At 35.5% G+C, this 18,830-nt stretch overlaps 1 protein-coding gene across 2 annotated transcripts in view; it reads right to left on the bottom strand.

Moving 5' to 3' along the window:
• Positions 1 to 18,830, bottom strand: part of SCYL2 (SCY1 like pseudokinase 2) — a 41,185-nt gene that overhangs the window by 12,669 nt on the left and 9,686 nt on the right. For both annotated transcript variants that reach the window (XM_087764295.1, XM_087764294.1), the window contains 8 exons: positions 15,216 to 15,373; positions 10,764 to 10,908; positions 10,025 to 10,174; positions 9,189 to 9,410; positions 8,192 to 8,308; positions 5,851 to 5,976; positions 4,210 to 4,386; positions 353 to 475 (listed from right to left, as the gene is read on the bottom strand). In XM_087764295.1, the coding sequence (XP_087620421.1) occupies positions 353 to 475; positions 4,210 to 4,386; positions 5,851 to 5,976; positions 8,192 to 8,308; positions 9,189 to 9,410; positions 10,025 to 10,135 (876 nt within the window). In that variant the 5' untranslated portion in view covers positions 10,136 to 10,174; positions 10,764 to 10,908; positions 15,216 to 15,373. The remainder of the gene's footprint in view (positions 1 to 352; positions 476 to 4,209; positions 4,387 to 5,850; positions 5,977 to 8,191; positions 8,309 to 9,188; positions 9,411 to 10,024; positions 10,175 to 10,763; positions 10,909 to 15,215; positions 15,374 to 18,830) is intronic.

Here is an 18,830-nt window from a genome sequence, read left to right as displayed (position 1 = left end):
ATGGATTTCAAAAACAGTATTCATAAATTTGTAATAAAATATTTGGATAGCAAGAATATCTTGCATTTTCACAAAACACCTTCATCTAAAAAACAACTTTTATTACGTCAAACTAACATTTTCCTACATAAGTCAAGCAAATCTGAATGAGTACTATCAACAACACTGCAGCAGCACAATGATAGCCTGAAAGATAAAGGAGCATATCAAGATTAAACATACTTAAGCAACAGAGAAAAAAAAAAACAAACCAAACCTTTTCAGCCAAATCTCAAAAAATAAGAGACAGCAATATTAAGCACATGTTGCAAGAGAAAAAAATTGTTTCAAATAAAGGCTGCAATTACTATACCTGGATCTGAATTGAAGGTGCTTCCAAGGCTCTATAAACCATTGGTAGAACACTGTTCTTTATTTCATCTGGTGGAGTTTTGGTTAGAAGCAAGTCCATTTTTTGCAGGAAGATCAACAAGATCTATTAAAAGGACAATTCAGAAGCCAAAAGTTTTAACTCCAGAAACATATAATTACAATTTAAAGTGTGTTGTATCATATCATAAAAACTTCAGAAGTTTTCTTTTAACTCAGTAAATGTGATCACTTACCATGTTGCTTGCCTGAAGGCATGGAAGACAAAAAACACTTTGACATATTATTGCATTTTAAAAACAGCAAATACAAATCAAACAAAATATGCATGTTCTAGACTAATCCTTCTGAAATAAGAAATCACAATGGCTAAGGAAGGAGCTCTTGTTTCTATTCACAACATGGTCTTTTGTTAAAATCGACCCACAGAAAATCTTTGTACACACATCACTATTGAAAAAGCTAAACTTTCAAAAAACTGTGGCTCAAATGCTGTCCTCAAAGCATTTGATCACAACTCCACATATAAAACCTGTTTTCCATCTGTACCTAGAATCAAAACAGGGACACAATTAAAAGAATATTACAGCTCCTATATGGACACAAAAAACCTTTATTCTATTTCACATGGAAATTGTGTATCATAAAATGAAAAATCCAAAACAAAAAAACAAAAAAATCACATCACGTTAAGCACATTTACATAGTGTCATTCACCCTGCTTAGGCTTAGTCATCTAAAAGTTAGCTGCTATTGTAAGTTACTCATCCAGGCTCAGTCTCCAATACAGAGAGCTACATAACTCATAAAACTCATGTCTCATCTCAGATATGTGAGACAACTTGCTACAGGTGACATCGACTCTCCATTTATATCTAGACTTCTTTTAGAAAATCGGTTAGACGAGATGGATAAATTGTGGTGAATGGTATCACATTAGTAATAAAAAGCCAAGTATTTCATAGGAGGAAAAGATTTCAACTTTTAAGTCTAAAAATACGTTGGAATCGGTGATTGTATGTCAAATAAACAGAACCTCCGAAGTGTAGAAATACAAGTGTACCAAGACCACATTACAAGTTTCCCCCTTTCATTTGCTTTCCTTTACAGGGAAGAAAAATAAATTCTTTTAAACTGCACCTAATGTGTGTTTTCTTATTGTATATTTATAATTACCTAAACTGTACACATACACACACAAACTCATTCATTCACTCCATGAACATGGATTCTGATGCAATATCCCCAAATTTGGGAGAATTAGGATGAGATGGACTAGATCAGTTTTAAAGTTAGATTTTACAATTATTCTTGAATAAAGAATTTTTATTTGTCCTAGACTTGGCTTTTTGAAACCTACATGTGCTCATAACACTGTTCTTCTCTTGTCTAGCAACCCCGTAATGCTGTGGCATGACAGTTTCTATGTTAGTTAAATGTATAGTATTGGAGAAGGATCACTTGACTGGTTTTGCAAATTTGAAAAGGGCATGAATGAAACCTGTTATTTACCAACTAGAAAATCTCATTTAAAATAAGAACCAGATGTTTGAACACATAACAGACTGCTTTTAAGTTAAACATTGTACTATATAGTCATTTAGATTTCACAGAAGAAGTTCAGCTGTTTTCCACTGGCTGTCAATGCTTTTCAACCAAGATAACATAAAGCTGAATCACTTTTGATATCTTTCTCTACCTGTCTTTAACTAGAATGTAGTTCATGCCGTTCCAATGAGCCCCTTTTATTTTTAGCTTTCTAGGGTCACATTTGATACTTCTTATCTATTTAAGTAGAAACTAAGATGTTAGTCACAGATTCATAGACACCATCTAATAAGCAAGCAGCAGCAGTTGCACTCTAAACAATAATGCTGAAGATGTGCTTCATTCATTAATACGGAGCCCAGTACTTGTCAGGGTACACTTTGGTGTACTGAATTAGAATACGAATTTACAGCACACGATATGCTAATTCTCTATGGATTCCCCTAGATATAAATTAAGGGTTTGTCTACACTGGGAACCTATGTCAGAGTAAGCTAGGATGTTAATTTACAGCACACCTGTTACTCCATGCTAACTCCAGGAGTACGACATGAATGAGTAGTTTTAACTAAATATTCCATTTTCATATTATAAATTCCCTCATACAAAGACATTGTGAATACTGGATAACAATTTATTCACACTGAATTATAGCAGCTTGCCTATGATACACTCACTTCCTAACTCAAGCATCCTATGAAAGCCAAGCAACAGGCCCCTTATACAAATCTAAAACATCTTGAGAGAGTGTTTGGAAGCAACACTGGCACCTTCCTCATCCGCCCCTCTCCATGAGTTACAAGCACACAGGAACTGGACATTTTTGCCTTGCACAAAGAGAGTCAGAGCTGGAGTTCTGTCCTCTGGCACTCTGAACCTTTATATTTTTTTTCCTGAATTCCTGGTATATTAACTTTGAAAACCTGTCCTAGATTACTTAAACAAACTTTGCCATACTAGAAAGACCACAGAAATAATAGTGGAATAAGCCATCTAGTACTTAGCGTGCACTGAAAATGTCATAAGAATTTAATGTATCTGGAAAGCTACAGGAAAACTTTGCAAAGCTCACTTTTTATGAGCTGACCCCGAGTCTGTATTTTGCTTCCCTCATTTCTCAAGAAATAAAACAGCTTTTATGTCCATTATGCTCCAGCTATAACTTTGAGAGAAACTTTTCACAGTGAGGATTGTCTCACAAATCTGATGTTAAAGGTAGCAAAACATAATGTTACCTTTTAGGATGAAACAGCACAAATAAGCTGGCTCTCAGTCAGTTAGACGTTTAATTTTTTCAAGACAACAACAAAGTTAACATAAAGCTTCAGTGTACCAAAAGTAAACAGCATTAAGTAGCTCTAATTATCTGAGGTATTCTCAGTTACAGAATTGTCCCCTTTCCCTCCTCCCCAGTATAATGAGAGTTCTCTGATCCGTTTTTCTGAAACCCAGAAATAAAAGGTCTACTTGTTCATTCCTATGTTTATCTTGCCCCTTAAGCGCTCTGCAGAGAAATAACAACATCCAACAGTAACAAAAGATGGGCTAGAAGGAATGCATAGCTGCCTTTTATCTGTGGAGGCACAATGCCTAACTTAGTGACAGAATTCTCAGGAATCATCATGCACATGGTGTTGACAAAAGGACGCAAATGGTTTGCTCCTTTACAGTAATGACAATGTCTTACTACTTTTATGCATGTTAACAACAGAAAAAAACGTATTTTACTTACACAATACATGTATCAAATCAAATGAAACAAATTTCACAAATTTGTGCACACCCCTCAAATAAACTGTTTTATTATCATCAATAAACAGCACTTTTAAGAGAGTGTCAAAGTTTCAACTTTTCCACCCCATAATCCCAGTGTCAGCAATCTGGATACAAGGAAAAAAAAAAATCATAGGTTCAGCTATTGGTAGAACATGTGTAAATATTGTATTATCAGATTGGCTAGATAAGTGATAAAATGCTTACAAATATACCTTCTACAACCAACCAAAAATAAGAATTGAGTGGTAAATTAGATGTTTCCTTTTTCTCTAATCTAACCTCATCTATAAATGCAAACAGATCCTCAGAAAACCCATTTAAAAAAGCAGGGATAGAAGCTTTGTGAATTTCCTGGAAAAAATCTGTTTCGTATGAATCAAGACTGACTGCCTGGACAACTACAGAGCAGGTTGGACAATCTGTGTGAAGCTGGAAAAGGGAAATAGAACAATTAGTCATTTTTCAGGGGAAAAAACACCAAAGAGAAAAATTGTAATCTGAACAATATTAACATACCTGGATTGGTTCTTGCTGCTTAAAAACAGGACCAAGATCAGGCAGAATAAGCCTGACATATTCTTCTTTGGTGCATTCCTCAGCAATTAGGAGAACGTTAGGCAAGACAAAGGGTACCATATCAGGATTCACAAATTCAGAAGTCAAGCAAGGCAAAATTCGCTGAATTATAACACGCTAAAAGAAAAAAAACAAGCATGCATCCCATTGTACTGCATTACAGTAAGTTACTATTGTGCCAGCTTAACAGCTTTTGTATTAACCTGATATTTAGAAAAAAGCAGAAAGACAATTTTCAATTTTGAACTCTTACGTTCACATGTTCATTCTTCTGTTTCTCTAGCTAATTTACACTGTGCTACTTTGCTTACTTCTCTCTGCACTCAAAACATAACTGGAGACTATAACAACTGTGAAGGTCAACAAAAAGCAACCAACTGTACAGAAAATAGGACTTTCATCCACATCCATGAATTATGAAAACCTTATTCTATGTGCTTTCTTAAAAAAGACCCTATCACCCCCCCAAAATAATCAGTTTTTCAGTACCCCATCACTCACTGAACAAACACATAATCCTACTATACCTCCCTGCAAAACTCCAGGTACATTCCCTAAATGGGATTCTGCTGACAAAATAGGTATTTACACTGTGGATGTCTACCGTAGAGTTAGACATCCTTAAATGCTTTTAAAGTCAATAAAGAGAAATACACAGTTCAAGGGCACAGTCCATTCCCTCATAAAATACACTTTCAAGACAGAAAAAAAATAATGTATGCCCTAAAGATGATTAGGTCAGTCAGTGGCTGTCTACAGTTAGGTGAAATACATCCCATCTATTTCCAAATTCAAAGCATCAATGAGTTCTGATAAAAGGAAAAAATCACTAAATTAAAAAGAAGAGAGTATTAAACATGAAGTCTGAATTTTACCCTGTGTAGTTCAAAACAGAATTAAAAATAAAGAAATTTAATGCAATGGTTGAGAAGCTCAGCTATTCTATTATGTATTAAACTAATACTATTTTTGTGTCATATAAGCATTATGCCTTACATAAATTAAAGAATACCACAAAAGGAAAACGAGTCAGTCTAGACATAGTGTCTAACACTACACAGAAGAAATCTGTAATGACAGACATCTGCCTTTGAGGCTTCTGGGCACTGCTAGCACAAGAAAGCACTTAGTCTGTTGAGGGAAGGAAGATTTGCATCATTCAACATCAAAGTACTGCCCTGCTATGAAAAAACTTGGAGCAATCTTACTGGGAGAAAAGGTGGCAAGATGACTTCAAAGAGCTATGATAGCATCTGGAAACAAAGGGAAGGCCTTGTAAGTGGAGAGAAGACAACTCCCTTTCAAAGTAGGATGAACTACAAGAGGACATGCAAATGATGGTTTCTTACACACACTGATAGCACAATTTGCCATTTTCTGTTTAAAGAATTATTGATAGCTGAGGGCTATTTCCACACCAATTATTTTCTGATCTCCCCTTCTTTCCTACGACTCTACTCTGACAGTCTCATGGCAGTCTATTATGGTACAATGCTCCATAAAGTCCAGCGTTCTGAGACTCAGAATGTTAACAGATGTTCACATACTTTTAAACTATTTCAAGACATCATACAGACATACCTTAGGTAGTTTTGGCAGAACCTTTGGTAGCCCTTTAAAAAACTGTGATTTCTGAAGGTTATCCCTTTGAAATAATGAATCAAAATACTGAAGCGTCATTGCTCCTACATCATCGAAGAATGGTATCTAAAAATAAGATTAAAAGCTTGTGATCTGGAGGGAGACATTGACACTGTTACAAAGATTCCAAAATATAACCATCTATTTACCTTTTCAATGCACTATAGTAAACATTTACAATAATGTGCCTGCAACTAACAATTAGAAAAGTACATTTTTACATACTAAGTAGTATAATATCCACAGATAAAGGTTGATTATTAAGATGGAATTTTCCTAGCATTTTAAAGAAACCCATGCATGTTATGTGTTTCTAAGTTAACTTATTGTATATGAAATAATGTTTTCTCTACAAAAAATGGAATGAAAAGTAAAAACCTTGATTAAAAGTTCTCCTAGGAATAATTATGCTATTTAATATTACAACGAAGGATTAGCTACTAGGCCATCCAGATCTGGCTACCTCCCCTCGAAACTTATAATGAACCAACAAGCATTTATATGCCATAAATGTGTAATTATACAAATTTCTCTCCAATGCTCAGACCCACTTGTAAATCCTATCCACTATAATTCCTCACATGATCTCCCGTGTTTTCACGACTTCAGCAAAGAGGGCACAGGCCTTCTTAAGTATTGTGTAAAAAGGCATATACGTAGACCAGGCTTATAAAGATGGCACCAACAAAATACCAGCGGGTTTCATTTACAGCCGTGGTATATCATATTAATACTGATAGAGCTGCTTCATCGTTAATGAAAGATTGAGAAAAATGCATAATGATAACAAGATTGTTTATATAAAAATCCATCCCCAAATATTCAGCTTTCAGTTAGCAGATGAACGAAAAGAGTAGAAGAGTGTCTATCTCAGACCTACACAGACTGGAATGAAAAGTTCTGCATTCAAAAACTTGCATGGGTAAGATTCCTCTTTCCTGCTAGCTCTCAGCTTTAGGGAGGGATATATCAAACTTCATGGGCTCGCAAGAGTTAAAGACACAGCATGGTCTCTCAGACTATCTAGACACTTGTTTTCAGTTGAAAAATTTGTGCAAAAAGAAAGGACATAAAAACATTTGAAGAAGCTCTGCTGTAAGGCAGAAAGAGAAGCCAATAAGAGTAGGGCAATACAGAAGAAAAGAATCCATCAGCAGAGAATTCAAGCTAGTCTGCACTGTGGACTTAAATTCTGTCTTCCAGATCACACATCAAAATGTATGCGATCGTGGAATTCTACACAGGTTAACACAAACTAGTTAAAACTAGCAAGGTAAACTTGACCATGTCAAGCTTCATTTTAGCTTATGTCATGCTGGACATAACAAACTGCTTTTAGAACTAAAGCTCTAATATCTCTACCCTACAATTCAGTCTGCAGTGCAGACGTGGTAAAAGAGACTTAACATCTTTATAAAGCCATACTGCTTAATACAACCATTTACAGATGTTTGTTGTAGTCCTTCAGACAAGTGAGTTGACACCTCAGTAATATTTGCCAATTTCCTCACTTCCCATCTTTCAGTATGTATGTTGGCAGAACCATCACCTGTTCCCCCTCCCTTCTTCACTCACTATTTCTTCCAACTGTTAAGACACTGATTTCTCTCTCTGCATACAATCTTTTTATATGACAGGAAAAGAAGAAAATTATTTAGCTAAGCAAATCTATAAGCAGGAACCTGAAAGGCTATCAGATATGAGAAAATAGGGTGTAAGACAAAGGAAGAATCATGCTTTTAAGTTCTACTTTCTGATAGGAAAGCGGAGGAAGAGTTTGTCAAATTAAAATTTAAAATTATCCTACTTGCAATTAATTTTTGCTTTATTATGGCAAGTAAGCTCCGAATATATTTTAAGCTATTCTTCTGTATATTTAAGAATACACTGAAAATCATAAGCCAAAAGTTAATCCTTACATTTATTGCCCTTTATCATTTTATGGCTTTAAAATCCTTCCAATACAGTTTTGAAGACTGAATTGTATAAAAACAGAGCATAGAAAATACTTCCAACTGTATCGGAAAGCAACAAAATAGTGTTGCATTGAATGATTATTCCAAATTCTGTCTCAGCACCCACTACTTCCATATTAATAAAGGTCAGCATAAGGACAACTTTTGGCATCAACTAACATCATTATTTCCAAAATAGTTAAAAATATTTAACATTTCAACTAAAATTATTAACAGGAAAGCACTTTAATATAGCTCTATTATTTCTACAAATCAAACACTATTTTCCCTCTGTCCTATGGCTACTGTATTTTCCATGAACTGACCTTCGTCATTTGATCTGCGTCTGGTCTGACTGCTGGAGCTACATTTAAGAGTAGCTTTACATGTTCACGCACCTCCTCTGGTATATTCTGAAGAGTACTGGAGCTTAAACGGCTCAGCTGCGTAAGTAATTTAAGCACATGCACCATGAAGTCAGAAAATCCTGCATATAACTATTTCCAATATACAATAGGACTATACTTCATCCTCTTGATGGTTTCTCTACCCACACCTTTGATACCCCTCCCTTCTCCCCTTTTATAACCCATTTGCTTCTGACCCCTCATAGTCTTCTTTCTGTCTCCCAACAGCCTACCTGCTTCAGGTCACGTCCCCCTATTTCCAGCTTCTCATTGTGTTCAGGTTATCGCAGAACACAAACCCAGTATTTTTAAACAGGTACATGTTATTATCTGAGGAGCTGTCTACACACCTACACACATTAAAATACAGTACACACAACTAAGGCAACGGGCACTCAAAGAAGTTACAACAAAGGAAACTTGCATATGAACGCATATTATGTCAGCTGATGCAGGTACCTGTTAATATTCATAGTCCATAAAGAATGTGAAATAGCTGATAGCTAAGTGGATACCAATTGCAATGTCAAGTAATCAAATAAGTCTAAACTCAGCCATCTTCAATGGTCCTACATGTCATTCACTGCTTCGTGTTTCACACTGTTCACCCCAACAGGTAAAGTACTTATTCCCCAAGACCAGCATTCAACAGGTTTACAGAGAAATCAGGTAAAAAATGAAATTTGTAGTTTATAAAATTGGTGTATGTAACCTTCTCTACACACATTCTTATTTCCCATATTTTGCTAGGATTCTTTTTTTATTGTTACAAAGATAGCATGCAAAGTAAGATACCATTATCAGATTGTTTATGTTGGAGCACTGGTATTGTCTTCTAAATATTTAAATCTATTTTAAAACAGTAACTTTTCAAATATGAAAATCAATGAATAATAGTCACAAATAGAACAAATACCTGATCCAGCTGTCTACTAAAGCTTTTATAAATATCCTGCTTGTTGACCTCAAAAATTGGTTTCCCTTTATTAAACACTGCATACATAACAGCTCCTAGAGAGTACATATCACTGGCTGTCTCACAGCTCACGGAGAGAATATATTCTGGTGCCAAATATTCAGGATTTGGAAGACACAAGGATGGCAAGTTTGGATCCCATTCCTTACAAGGGAACTTTGGCTACAAGAGAAGTAGAAGAAAATACATTTATTAGGGTTGTTTAAAGAACATTTTAAATAAGAAACTCGAGCAGCAAAAAATAATTAATCCACTCAAATTCAATTATGAATGAAACAGAAATGGAGTAAAGCAAAACTATTATGAATCTGTGCCTGTAACTTGGAGTGATTAGCTAATGCAGTTAAGTCTGAATATTAGAATTGGGAACTGTAACGTAAAATCAAAGCACTGCTGTAAGAGGGGAACATGAGCTATGATGGGAATTCATTTTACGAGGTAGCAACCAGGCACTGAGTGGATGCGACACACTAAATTAGGTAGCTTTGCATGTCATCCAACATGCAGGTGAGCAGAAGTGGCACAGGCTTCAGCCTCTGTCTGAAACCATCACTAGTCTATTTTGACTCCGCTGAGCCTCTCAGGCTCTTTTTCTGTGATGGCCAAAGGCATCACTTCAATCCAGACCTGTGCCGTATATTCAAACTTCCTGCCAACAAAATATAGAGGTGAATATTAAATAAATAGTTCTGTACTGAAATGCAAGGTCATGAAACTGGTTTCAGACAAAGATCTGTATTTGAAATTTAATGATGATAAATGTAAAGATCTATTACCTCCTGTTCAGATGGATTTGTTGACTGGATACAAAAATCGAAGCCCATAATTTTCCATGCTCCACTCTTATTCAAAATTATATTTTCAGGAGTAATATTTCCATGGACCATTTTCACACTGCTATGCAAAAATGACAAGCCTTCCGAAACCTGTTAATAATTATTTCAGGTTAAATATTTCCCCAAATATCCTGTAAGACGTTTACAAAAATTCTGTTCCTGTGGTCACAGTTAAATTGGTAAGTTAACCAAGAACAATTTTTCAGCACTATTTTAGGCTATGTCTTAAAAATTACGTATGAAGGAAATTTAACACAGATGGGCAATCAGTAGATGGGATTACTAATGCCAATTAACTATCACAGCGTAAGAACAAAAATGCTTTTCAAAGTCGATCAACATATTCACCAAATAAAACCTGGGAGCTACTGTTCCTCCACAGAAGGTAAAGAAAAGATTCACATGTGGGAGAGACAGATGTAGCACAGACATTTATATGGAAAATAAAAATTCATTCGATTTCGTATTTTCCAGGTCAGAATAAGCAAAAACAGTAGCAACTTAGAGGCTCCAGTGTTCATCCTCTCTTATACTTAGAGTGATCAGAGCGCTATCATTTCTCACTTCCCAATTATTTAATTTACTATAGGCAGGTAAAACTTTGGCAGTTTACAAACTTCATAAAACAATCGTTAATACTAAAAGCACATGAAAATTACAAGGACAACCTGTGTCATACCTGAAGCAAACCATATTTGGTCTCCACATCATAAAGATTGTATTCTTTAATGTCAGATGGTAAAGGAGAAGGTAGGTTGTCCCAGCTGCCAAGAACATTAGCTAAACTTGCACAGACTGGTTCTGTACAAAATGCCAAGCAATCTCTATAGAGGAAATAGATAAAAACATTTCTTGTAAATAAATGTAATAAATAGCTTGACTGCAAATAAAGAACCACACAGACATCATATTATACGTTACCCAAGCACTTGGTATTACCTAAAAACATGTTATAGTTCAGATTTTGAATCATTGTAAGTAATATTCTACTAGAGAGAAGTATATAAATATCTGAAGTATTCAAAAAATATTCGAATATAGAAATCAGCTTAAGTTATTCTCTAATATTCACATACATCACTAAAGACGCACACAATGCGTCATAAAAAAGTTCTAAAAAAACCAACGCTTTTCTTGTCCTGATCCAGGAAAATCAAACAAATAATTCTTACTATTATTAAAACTTGTAAAATCAGGCTTTTAGCTGTGCCTAGAACTGATATGTCCCTGAGTGAAGCAATACTTAACGTGGTCAGACAATTATCAGAAACAAAATTAATAAAATGTAAGGTAGCATCTGAATATTCTTTTATTTTGCAAATGAATAGAAAAGAATAGGTGCAAACAAAAATATGCTTATTGTATGAACTGCAGTTTGCATGTGAAGTGACTTTTTCCTAAATTATTTTATCTACTGTTTTCTTCATGAAAATCTACAGGTCTCGTTTATGTATTTTTGTGTTAACAGTGTTTGAAAAGCACAGATGAAGCAAACTTCTGCACATATGCTCCAGCACCTCAATGTCTGTCTTGTAGTGAGGGGCCCAAAACTGAACACAGTAGTCAAGGTGCAGCCTCACCAAGTGCCAAGTACAAGGGGACAATCACTTCCCTGGTCCTGCTGGCCACACTATTCCTGATGCAAGCCAGGATGCTATTGGCCTTCTTGGCCACCTGGGCACACTGCCAGCTCATATTCAGCCAGCTGTCGACCAATACCCCCCGGTTCCTTTTCCGCCAGGGAGCTCTCCAGCCACTCTTCCTGCCCAGGGAAGTGGTTGAGTCCCCATCCCTGGAGGTAAGACATGTAGATGTGGCGCTTAGGTACATGGTCTAGAGGTGGACTTGGCAGTGTTAGGTTTACTGTCGGACTTGATGATCTTAAAGGTCTTTTCCAACCTAAATGATTCTATGAAATTACTGGTTGTAACACTGTGCTTCAAAATTTCAAATTTCAAAGTCCTGAAAACAATGTATGTGTCAGTTTCACAAAATTCACGTAACATGGACATAGTCATTCTTTATATCCACATTCTTCCTACTGGTCTGCATAGTGCTGGAGGCCCTGGGCAGTCATTGCACCTCACTTCTTAACTGTTTTAAAGGTTTTTTTGGAGAAAGCATTACATGAATGGTAGCACGCATATGTGGTTTAAGGATGAATAGTTCACGAGAACACTAAATACTGCACCAGTATGAACACAGAGACTGATTAACAGTAATAAAGATACATTTTTGAATAATAAAGTTACAGGCAAGAAGACAGAAGCTTAACTTTTTGTTCATTCCTTAAAAATATCACAGGAGACACAATGCCTCACCATGAATCTACCACACAGTTTTTATGTATCTCAACAATTAATAAGCTTGCTCTCTGAAGTAAAATAAAGCTGACAAAACATGCAAACCTCTTATTACTCATACACATTTTAGTTTTACTTCAGTTTTATCTACCGCCTTTCTGAAGGCAAAACAACTGAAAATCAAAATACATTGATTCATAAGTGTCAGCCAACCTGACAGAACTTCTTTGCTTGGCTTCCTCCCTACCATTCTGTTAATGCCATCCCTCTCATGTTTCTGTTAACACAACTAGGGCTAGAGAACTCGTTTCTGTAGTAATGGCAAGGAAGAATCAGAGCACAGAAAGACAAAGTCCTTCATTTTCGATCTGACTTCAACTTTACCAGAGAGCTTATACATTTAGTTACAGTTAAGGCATAGATGATAGAAAATACCTAGGGAACAATTACTCAGTGGTTTTCATAACATAAACTCTCTGATTGCTGTTTGTTTTTTTTTACTTTAGAACCTAATTAAATAAGGACCCAAACCAGAGTAAGAGAAGGATGGGGCAAATCTAATTAAAGCAATTGAATATTGCAGAAGCTGATGTCTGCCATACAGTGCAGCTTCTTTAACAGTTCCCTGAATAATATAAAAATGAAATTCAGAGTAACATAATAAAAAGAAAACAAGTTAAAAATAAAAGTGATGGCCAAAAATGCATACGCTTTGGGAAAAACTACAACAGATGGAATGTCTAGTAAATTAAGTATCTGGGACTCTTCACACTACTACTATTTTTAATGGGTTGTAATGACATTATAAGTGAACTTATAATACAGCTTTTTTTATCCTTTTCTTCAATAACGAGTTAAATATGCAATAATATTGCTCATCTGTGCTGTTACTGGAACTCAAGACCCGTTGTAAGTAAATATACTGTATTTATAGTAAATATTCAGTATAAAGAGTTATTCATTATATAAATGCATGTAAAAACGTATACATCATACTATATATAATATATATATTTATATTAAATATAATTGTATTGAATACCGATAATTTGGAGTAGAAACATCCTATTAATGGTGGAAAAGCTATCTACACACTAGGGTCAGAAAGTTATGTCCCTTCTTTCTATATCTACTTCAGCTGTGGAGGTACACCAAGTATCCCTTTGCCGCACGAAGAAGGAATAAAGGGTGACTTGCAAGCAGTTCAACACAACTGTACGTTACTTTGGAGACACAAAAAAAGACCAGGTACAGTCTAGCCAGAAGGAACCCATGAATAAGCACTCTGGAAAGACCTGCAATTCTAAAGATATCTTACAGCATGCTTGCACAAGGTCACACACACAAATATTCTAAGCAAACTTTTCTTTTATGAACCCCCTCCAAAAACCGTTACATCAGTTTCTGGCATAGCAAGCAACTGGACAGGTTTGGGGCTACTGGTGTTTCTACCAGTAGCTGAGCGTGCTGAGTACAGAAAGAACGATTGGAGCAAAGCACAGGGCATTACTAAAAACTCACAAACAAGAACTCTGACATAACTACACTGTTAATTTTAGTCAAAAGGCTTAAATTCTTCACAAGAACACCAGAGCTTTCTTAGCACTCCAAGCTATGAATCTTAGACTTTTCTTGTGAAGTGCAGAGTTTAGGGAAAAAATAATTACAGATGCAATTACTGAGTCACTTGAAATACTGTGACAATTTTAGGAAGAAGCCCGGCATATACTCTGGGATTCACTTGCATACACTATGACTGAGATGACCCTAGGCCCTTTAGCATGTAATAGTGTATTTACTGTTGTAGAGTACTGACAGCTGTCTTCAATTACCTAATTAATCTTCCTTAGGCTTTTGTGAGGGGCATACTGAACCATAGGGGCAATGACAGCTTTGAACCCTTGTTAATGCGAAATGTGTTTAGTATTGGAGGAAAGATATATATGAATATGCAAGTGTCATTTAATCCAAGAAATCTTTCCCAAAGTAGGCATCGCAAAGATGAAGAAACATTCCTACAGTATTCTCAGCTCCTAGAAGCCAGTACATTTGGAAAAATGCAGGTTAACAGACACAATCAAAGATGTAGAAGTTTGAAAGGCAATGTACGTGATTCTTTGTTAGGCTACCATTTAGAAAAACTACTTGGGGAAAAACAACCTCTAAAACTTTCATGATCTTTCTCAGTAGGATCAGGATCAGCTTCTTATTTTAAAAAGAAACCTTCATTTTATTTGTTAGGTTTAGTATGCTGTTATCACTACAGTTGAACAATAAATCTATAAGACTAACCCATTATTGTTCCTCATGACCAACCTTACATAAATCAAATAAACACTACAAAAACACACTGAATTTTATCTCCCTTGATTGGCATTTGAGGACCTTTTAAACACGAATGTGGCCACAACACATAGAATTTACCAAAAATCTCCAGTCTCACATGCACTAAGTACATAAATCTCATAAATGAAATAAATGTATGAACAACTTTTTGAAAGAGAACAATTTTTAACAGAGTTCTTTAAAAGTGAAATTAATTGAACTATCAAATTTTCATGCTGTAAGGGTCATGTGTAGCCTTATAGCTGCAACTGGACTAAGATCGTGCAATAGATGATTAATTAGATTCACTAGATTCACATCAGAAATGCATCCTATGGCTTGGGGGGAAAAAAATCTGAGGGTGGAGTGAATACCATTCTCACATGAGTAAATACAGTAAACTTGAATCTCCTAAGATGTACATGTTGAATGTTCCAGATACTTTACATCCAGTAACAAAACAATGATTAAGAAAATCTGTTCTCAACTTTACTACAGCTTACCTGGATTCTTCCAAAGGATGCTGAACAGTAAGTAGTCGAGGGTGTCGAAGTCTGGTTAGCTGTTGAACACCTCGTTTTAAGGAATCAATAATCTGATCCTTTTCAAATTTTTGATACTTGTCTATTAGCTTCTTATCAAAGACAAAAACAGCCACTTCCTAGAAATAAACAAAAAAATTCACTCAGCATATAACACAGCCAAAAACCAAGCCTATACACAATTCACACACACACACATTTTTTGAATCAACAGTACAATCCCACCAATGCAATAAGTATTTCAATGTGTATGTATATATACATACTGTGCTTACTTTGTCCCAGTCATAATCACACAGGTTACTGTACATAACCTCTGGAATACGTATTTTAAGAATTAAGGCACTACTGCTCCTTAGCTTACCAACATTAATACGTAAACTATAACCACTACCTACACAGTGACAAAGCAGCAGATCCACAAGACAGAAATCAGCTTGATTTTATGTAGATTAAAGCATTTACATCAACTATGAACAATTAAAATATTCTGACCATATATGCATTCATTTGGCATGAAATATATCAAGTGGTGATTTATTAAACCAGACCCTGTCTCAGCATTCTGCTCCAAACCAGTACGATCTATATTAAACTAGACATACATGAAAGATAATTTATAGTCACAGTAATCAATTAATCTGATCAGACCATTCACGTGATAAAACATTAAGAATTTTTTAATGCTTAAACAGGTAAAAAGAAGTCTCAGAAATGCAGTAGATGTTAAAAACAGAGAAAATAGTTCTTCCAACCAACCTCTGCAAATGGTGTGGGAGAAAATTAAGAAATTTATATGAAATTTTGAAATTACAGAGGTGGATGTAAAACAAAAAATTAGATTACATCACCATCTTGGAAGCCATTAAAGAGAAATAAATCAATTGAAGAAAGAAGGAATTAAAAACTTCATCATGAAACAGAGACTTTCTTATTCTCCTACAACAGCATTATGAATAATAATGAAGGTTAGAAACCAGCAGAAAACAATATGAAAACACAGTTTTCAGTCCCAAGAGGAAGTCTATGCTCTTGTACTGCACATTTTATAACCATTATTCTAATTACAATCTCACAGGAACAGTTACATTATTGATTAAAAAAAAAAGACTTCTAAAAATAGGCTCTACAAAAAAAGAAATTCAGTACAATACACAAAAAATTGGTTTATATTTTTTAGCTGGTACCTGTTTCATTAAGCTATTAGCAGGCTAATAACTAACTCAACTAAGTACACTTCTGCTTCTATCTGTACCAGCCCCCTGCTCCAACTCTTAAGTGTGATGGATCATGCATTAACATTGACACAAGGCAGGGAGGAACCAATGACAGGGGATGCAAGACATACACTATACTCACTATTTAAAAAATACACATTTTCCAGTACAAAGTGTGAATGTATTGAGCAGTATGTGACCAATAACAAAATTTCAAACTAATACAGCACTTCTGAAAAGCACTTCTGTTTAATGACAAGTCAAAAGAATCAGAAAATGAATATTGAAATTGGGTAGTATGGGACATCAGCTATGGTTTGAATATTTATGATGGTTATAAATAAGTTCTATTGGTGTTTGCTGTGATCCTGCATGGTTTGTTTGAAGCTTGACAGAACTTTTACATATCCAAAATTAGCTCACATATAAGTATGTATATGAAATTGTAGTATTCTAGGTATGAAAATGATTGCTATCACATTGATTTTGTAGACTTAGTTATTGTGGAGTATCAAGAATCAAAATAATTTGAGCTGTGTGACAACTTGCTTTCAATACCTTCATTTTCATGTAACACGTCTGATACAAGAAGAAAGCATATAGCCATCTCTGTCTGCTCATGGACACTAAAACGTTAAATGTGTTCTGATATTAATAATTCAAAATATGGCATTCTGAAATTAAATTCCATAATCAACATTGATTTTTATATGCAGAATTCCGTATCCCCATAAGTCACCAGGTATTATTGTACAGACGAATGAAGAGATAGCTGAGTCATGGGCTATAGAACATACTCTCAATGCACAAAAATTACTGAAACTGTATAGTATGCTTGGAAACATTTAAAAGTGTTAACGGTTTTATGCTGTGTGAACCAAATAACCCTGTCAATTTTTAACTATAAACATATTATTTCTGTTTTTCCTTTTCTGTTTTACAAGAAGTGATACTCAACTCCAAAAAGGAGGGCTACTGACTGTAGCTGGTAAGGATCCCATTTCCTGTAACTACTTCCATGGAAACTTACTGAGATGAAAGCCTGCAAAGGCTTACGTAGCTACTACTTCTTTCCACAGAAAGCTCTAGAGGAGCTTCCGCTTTGTTTTCTTTATTTCATAGGTTTGAAGGAAGAGTAGCTTCCTCCTGCAGATGTCTACTTGTTATTTAATTCTACAGTTGTGCTGTAATTCCAACTTTGTGATATAAAAATAAAACTAGCATAAAAAGACTAAAATACGTTAAAAAAATACGACTGCTCTCCACAAAGAAAGTGAAAAATTGGAGACAAAACAACCCTTATCTTTAACGACACAAATTTGCATTCATTATGTGATAGGAAGTATACACACCTTGCTCACCATGCTCTTGTCTCAACACAGTATGCTGGTAACGCTACTACCTGGGTTAGGAAGTATGGACAAGTATGTAGGGGACTAGACTGGCAACTCAAGAGATCTAAGTTTAAATCTCTTTCTGTTCACAAGCATGAGCTAGTTCGCACCTTTTCTCTCACCTCCCACATGTTTAAGCTAAGGACTTTACTTCAAAGGAGTTAGGTAAAGCCCAGTGATGACATCGAGACAGTTGTATGTTATGATGTGTACCACGTAAATATTTGCCAGGATGAAGACCTTCAAGAAAACATCTGTTGTTACTGCCAAGAATTTAGAATTTTTAACATGAATCACTGAAGAGATCAGTGTTTAAGTTCTACAATGCCTTTGCCAAGGAATTAAATGTCACCTGTGCAAACAGGAGTAAGCATTGTCCACAACATGCAAGACACAGGACATGGTTTAACTGGGCAATAATCATATTAACTCATCTAGAACACTTCTAGACACTGAACAGAAAAGTGTAAATCAGTTCTCTTTGATTGTGCTCATGTATTTCAGAGGAATCCTGCTGACCATTGTCTGAAAGACCCGGTATTCACTAATATATCCCTTCATAAAGGTTTTACATCCTTGTAGTTTTAATCACTAAATGCCCCAATTTCTTTTTCCCAGCTTCTTTGGGCAGTTTTCCTTTGTACTGGGTCTGGCTGTGATTGGAGTTAACTTTCTTCATAGCATCCCATACCATGCTGTGTTTTAGATTTGTGGCTAAAACAGTGTTGATAACACACCAATGTTTTGGCTATTGCTCAACAGTCCTTGCACAGGGTCAAGGCTTCCTCTTTTTCCCACTCTGCCCCCACAGTGCATAGGCTGTGGGTAGGCAGGAGACTGGGATGGGACACGGCTGGGACAGCTAACCTGAACTGGCCAAAGGGCTATTCCATGTCATATAACATCATGCTCAGTGATAAAAACTAGGGTAGAGCAAGAAGGATGGGATTTTGACTTCCAAAGTA

This window comes from Nipponia nippon, unplaced genomic scaffold, assembly GCF_047370975.1.
Source record: "Nipponia nippon isolate SJK-2023a ecotype South Korea unplaced genomic scaffold, ASM4737097v1 scaffold_3, whole genome shotgun sequence".
In the NCBI taxonomy this organism is placed as follows: Eukaryota; Metazoa; Chordata; class Aves; order Pelecaniformes; family Threskiornithidae; genus Nipponia; species Nipponia nippon.
Note: the sequence above shows the minus strand (reverse complement) of the source record. Positions and strands in the feature narration are given on the sequence as shown.